Genomic DNA, 6,000 nt, shown 5'->3' with positions numbered 1-6,000 from the left:
AGATCAGTCGGCTTAATTTTGTCCTGAGATGATGTGATACAGCCCATGGAATCCAAGTATGCTAGAGAAATCTTCACAAAACGTGTGGATTGATGATGTATCAATTGATTACCATCCAAATAGCTTTCCCTACTTTGAATGGTAAAATGGTTCAAATCAAACTTTAATAGGTTGTCTCTGTTGTGGCGATGAGAGTGTCTCACCAGGACACGTTTACTTACGAGACTCTCTCTCTCTCTCTCTCTCTCTCTCTCTCTACATGAGTGATGTAGAGCAAGCAGTGGAGGCATTCTTAGCACAGCTAGACCAAAAGAAGCTCGAACAAAAGCGAAAGTAGTCTGTTAGAACTGGGCCAATCCTATATACAACATAATGTAATTGATCCCCAGGGACATTCAATTTGAAGAAATTCATTCTAGATAAGGAAAAATTACCATTTGAAGTATTGACTGTAAAACAATCATAACTTTTTATCCAGGCATCATCATGAAACGCATTAGTCCGGGAGCTAAGAAATTCACACCCAAATGGATTGTGAAAAGGAATAGGTAACCTTAGAAGGTCTATATGAGCTTTATAGCTAAATCAGATGATTTTAGTCTCAATAGTAAGCCTTATAAGTAAATATGTAGATTTGAGCCTCATTGTGAGCTTATAAGAAAATCAGAGGATTTTAGCCTCATTTCCCTTCTGATAGTTTAGCTTCAAAGATGCTTAATTTTGGTATCACATCTCTCTCTCTCTCTCTCTCTCTCTCTCTCTCGGGCCAGCAACCTGCGCCTTGCAGATTGCAACTTCCTGTAATCACTTTATAACTTAAAGCCAAATGCAACAGACATCCGAATAAGCCCTAAGACCTTTTGGTTTTCCAATTTCCTATTAAATGCAATGTAAATGATCTATCATTATCATTTGTTTAAACAGGAATTATGGCTTGTAAATCAAGACTCAAACACACTTGTAAAGGAAGTAGGTAAAGTAACTTATAATCATTACATTTTATTTTTTTTACACTACGAAACAATCATTTTTACCATGGTTTCCAGGGGAAACAAACAATGTAACAAAATCATCATTGCAATCAAATTAAGTGACGTCATCATACAATTACAAGAATAAATAATCATTACCCATTTATGGCCATTCACCGTTGTAACTGGAAAACCAAACAAGCCCCTAATGTAATTGTGATTTGAGGGATACACTCGCCATTTTATGAATTACTAGCAAGCATCATTTCACTCTCTATGTTGTCTTCACAATTCAATTCAGTAGGGTACCAAACATTCCCTTACAATGAAACCATCATATGAAACCAGGACAGAAAAAAGAAAATAGAAAGCAAGGTACATAACAACAAGAGAGACAGATTTACGTGGTTCGCCACGGTGAGTGACTACATCCACGGGAGAAGATGATCCAGAGAATTTCTATTATGTCCAAAAACAAATTACAACAATTTCAAAACATGATTTGTATCCCCTTTACCTAATCCTAACTACTTTAATCTGTTTCTATTCCCAATTACAGAACAAAACACCCTTCTTTTCTCTTCATGGACCCACCAACTATAGCTGAGTGATAAGTCCGCTCCGTTGTCAATCAAGAACCTCGGGGTCAAGCCTGAACAAGGAACCCAAATGTACCAATACAGCATCCTCATGTGATATATGAAGCGCTCATCATGCGGGGGCGCCGAAAGGAAATGTGCATTGGCCCAAAAAACCAGATTGGTCCACTCATTACATGGGCCATGCTTGTATGTCGACTGTCCAACAATGGTCATCCTCTTCCAACCATCTATATTTGCATGGAGATATGGCCCACCAGATGAGTGAACTAGCCTGACTCTTGGCTAAGTATCATTTATTGTTCAGCAGTCCTGATGAATGATCCAGACAGTTCACATGGATGCCATATTGGAACATGAGGTCCACTTGAATTTTGTGTTTGCGGAGGAGTTCACAAGTAGCATTGCTCAGGAAGAGAGTCTACGGTATGGGCGCCTGCGGATGAAACATTGGTCTAGCACTTCGGGTTGCTCCATCGGCCATGGTTTGAAACATTTCTGTAGATCCAACCTCACATCAGCCTCGAACTCTAGAGTGTCCCACCAATCTTTACTTCCGCTGATACTTTCTAAAACCGATGAATTCATTGCGAAACATAGATTCTTTAGCTTAGGACAGTCAATCACAGTCACATAATTCAATTTTGGCAAATCAGCCCTTCCTTCCCAAACTCTCCTTAACCTCAGCATCTTTTCCAGCTTCACTTCAATCACGCTCGGCAGCATTGCAGTCTCTTCTCCTTCCATTCGGAATACCGTCTCCATTTCATCACAGTTCTTTACATGGAGTTGTTCTAGCTTATCGAGTTTCATCAGCCCGTACGGAAGAGTATCCAGCACTTTGCATCCTTTCACATAGAACCCTTTTAGATTTTTCATCGAAACCGTCCCTGGCATTGCCTCCCAAATGATCTTCAATTTTGGCAGATCTCTGATATCTAAGTGCATTAAGCTAGGTAGCAGGTCTTCTTCCCACGGCCCGCCTGTGATCAAGGCCTCCATTTCATTGCATTCTGTCACATTTAGCTGCTTCAACTTTTGTAACATGCGCAAATCAGGTGGAAGTGACTTCAGGCCTTGAATTCGTGTTAGTGTTAAGTATTCCAAGTTTTCAAGACACCCAACTCCCATTTTCTTCTCTGAAATCGCCTTCAATTTCGGCAGTGTTCGAAGACGCATACTGGCCAGCATTGGGAATACATTTACATGTGTCTGGCTTACTACTGTACCTATACTCACACAATTTTCTACTACTAACGCGTCCAAATTCCGGCACTTAATCAAACCAAATGGGAGAGATTTCAACAATTCGCAGTCTTTCAAGAACACCTTTTTTAGATCTTTCAAAGAATCAGATCCAAGCTCTCCTTCCACCCACAGGACTTCTAATCTTGGTAGACTTTGAAGTTCGATCTCCTTCAAACTCTGTAGAGCACTCTCTTGCAAGGTTTCTCTCGTGATCATTTCAATTCCAGAATCATTTACATGAATGTCTTCTAATTTCTCTAGTTTCCGAAGATTACTAGGGATCAGGATCTTTAGTTCCGGGCATTTCCAAACACTAACGCTTTTCAAGCTCGATAGCACTCCGTCTTCCAATTCTCCATCCCAAAGAGCTTCCAGTCTTGTACAATTGCCCAACTTTAATGTCTGCAAGCTTCGTAAAGCACCCATTTCCATCCCATTCCTCCAAAGCATCTTCAATGCTCCCAAATTCGAAAGACATAGTGACTCAAGAGCTGGCAATGCAAATGCATCAATTGGGTTTTTCGCCGCTATAGTTTCCAACCCATCGCAGTCATTCACTCGAATCAGGCGAAGCTTCTCAAGCCTATCTAAACCCAATGAAAGTAGGTTCTTCAATTCCGGGCACTTCGCCACATCGATCAATTTCAAGCTCTTGAGAGACCCATCTTGCAATTCACCTTTCCAAAGCGCTTGTAGCCTTGATAGATTAACAATCAGGATATTCTCCAAGCTCGGCAGTGCATTCTCTAAAACCCCTTCACCTCCAATTATCTGCTCGACCCTCTCACAGTCTCCTACATAGATGTGGTTCAGTTTTGGAAGCAGCCCGTGTGAAGAAGGTGGAATGACAACCTTCAATTCCGAGCAATGACTCAAGTACAAAACCACAAGATTTTCAAGAGCCCCGACTCCCGATTTCACTGCAAAAATACTTGAAAGTCTTGGAATGTTTGCCAACTCCAATCTCTCCAAGCTCTGTAATGTAATTCCTTCATCTTCCATTGCTGCCTCTTCAACTATCTTCTCTAGCTCGTCGCAGTCATCAACACGAACTTTCTTCAGTTTTCCAAGCATCCCAAAGCCAGATGAGAAAAGAGCCTTCAGCTTTGGGCAGCTGGAGACCGTCATCTTTCCTAAATTCCCAAGAGACCCACCTCTCAATTTCCCTTCCCATATACTTCTGAAACTCTGTAATCTCCTAAGCTGCAAGTCTCCTAGTCTTGGTAGAACTGTAATGCCTTCTTCGAATTCACAATCTATTAGTTGCTCTACATTGCACACGTCGCTCACATCAAGTACTTGCAAGTTCTCGAGCCTTTGAAATCCAAATGGGAAGCTTTTCAATTCTGCGCATCTCCAAACATGTAGAGATTTTAGACTGCGGAAAACACCGATGCTGTTCAATAGTGGTAGGCAATAGATGCTCAGCTTCTCCAACTCTGCAAACTGATTGTCCCCCAATGCCTCTGTTCCTTCACACTCTCCTACAAAGAGATCTTTCACTCTTTGATTTCTGTTAAGCGAATTCCAAAGATTTTTAAGTTTTGAGCATCTAGTGATTCGAATGCTCCGCAGATTTTCTCCGAGTTCTAGCTCTTCTTCTAGAAGCGGCAATGAAACCAGGCTTAAATTCTCTAACTTCTTCAGTTGACCATCATCTCGGCCTCCAATCATCTCTGTTACATTATCGCAGTTTTCGATTCTAAGATCTCTCAACCTACTCTGCGGCCCCACCAACGAAGAAATCGTGGTCAACCGACAGCATGTCTCCATAATCAGACACTCCAAATCACTCAAAGCGCCGAACTCATCAACAGATTCGCATTTGCAGAATGAAATAACCAACACCTTGTCATAATTTTCTTCAAGAAAATCATCGCAGTGACAGACCCTGGAAGCCGGGCCAATCACCAAATGGAATCTTCTCAATCTCCTCAACCGTCCGATGATCTCCACATCAATGGATTCAAATTTCTCAACCATTATTTGCAGACTAGTCAAGCTTGCAAGATTGATGATGTCCTTCAAACTCACCCCACAAGTCACATCCAACAATCTAGACCCTTTGTCGATATTATCGTGGTGACCGACCCATGTGATGGAGCATTTAAACATGTCCAGATCGTCCAAAGCATGTAACTTGGAGATTTCAAATTGGATTGTTTTGAGCCGTGTTTCCCTTAGTCCTAGTTTCCTTAAACTGCCCAACTCACCCACCTCCATCGGCAAATTACGAATTCCAGTATACGATACATCTAGCTCTTCAAGTTTCTTGAACTTCCCCATTGAGGGCGGCAGCTCTGATAGCTCCCGGCAGCCTCTTAAAATCAGCACACGAAGATCGCTTAAATTAAATAAAGACGATGGAAGTGATGAAATACCTGCATGGGAGAGACTGATGATTTGAGCAGCCTTCATGTTTTGAAAGAAGCTGTCCGGTATTACCATTTCTTGAATAACGCTGTCTGCCTTCTCACGGTCCTCTTCAGCACCTTCGATCACAGCTGAATTGACCAGCACTTCCAGAGCTGAAAATCCTTCTTCCAACGATCTTTTGAGGAAACCGTTTGAATCCGCATCAACTAGCAGGCCACTGATCAAGCTTTTTGCATTCAGAGGCTGCTCGTCGGCAAATAGTTTGCAGTGCAAAATGCAGAATTTGGTCCCATCACGACGGTCCGATCTGGTAAAGAAGATTCCATGGACCTGATTCTTGATCGGATGGTTCAATGACGTCACCCAAATGACGACATCAATGGACATGTTTGGGCCATGTTGGTACGTGATCTTTCGAATGATCGTCGGCTTTTGGGCTACTTCAATTTTGTATGTGCCAGCCTGTTTGGATGCTTCCTCGCTTAAGAACTTCCACAGATTGGAATTCATTGCTTCAGGTGTTGAAATGGCCATGACTCACAAAACTCGTAGCTCTTGGATTCAATTCAGAGAGAGAGAGGGAGGGGGTGATGAGAGCTTGTGATTGGTTTTGTGATGAAATCAGGGAAGATTGCCATTCTTGGAGATTCCGGTCCCAGCTTGTCATTGGTGACTACAATTTTGTATTTTTATCTGTTTTTTAACGTTTGGATTTTGTGCAGTGACCGGTCATTACGAGGAAGGCTCCTTAGTTATAGTAGATTTTTATGCATTTCTTCTGTGGGATGATTTGCCACAACTCACGT

At 41.9% G+C, this 6,000-nt stretch overlaps 1 protein-coding gene across 1 annotated transcript; it reads right to left on the bottom strand.

Moving 5' to 3' along the window:
* Positions 1-1,978: 1,978 nt before the first annotated feature.
* LOC131228090 (uncharacterized) lies at positions 1,979-5,728 on the bottom strand. Its single transcript, XM_058223920.1, has one exon. The coding sequence runs from the start codon at positions 5,726-5,728 to the stop codon at positions 1,979-1,981; it is 3,750 nt and encodes a 1,249-aa protein (XP_058079903.1).
* Between the last annotated feature and the right edge of the window lie 272 nt (positions 5,729-6,000).

The sequence above is a fragment of the Magnolia sinica genome, chromosome 15 (genome assembly GCF_029962835.1).
Source record: "Magnolia sinica isolate HGM2019 chromosome 15, MsV1, whole genome shotgun sequence".
Lineage (NCBI taxonomy): Eukaryota > Viridiplantae > Streptophyta > Magnoliopsida > Magnoliales > Magnoliaceae > Magnolia > Magnolia sinica.
This window is presented reverse-complemented; position numbering and strand designations above follow the sequence as displayed.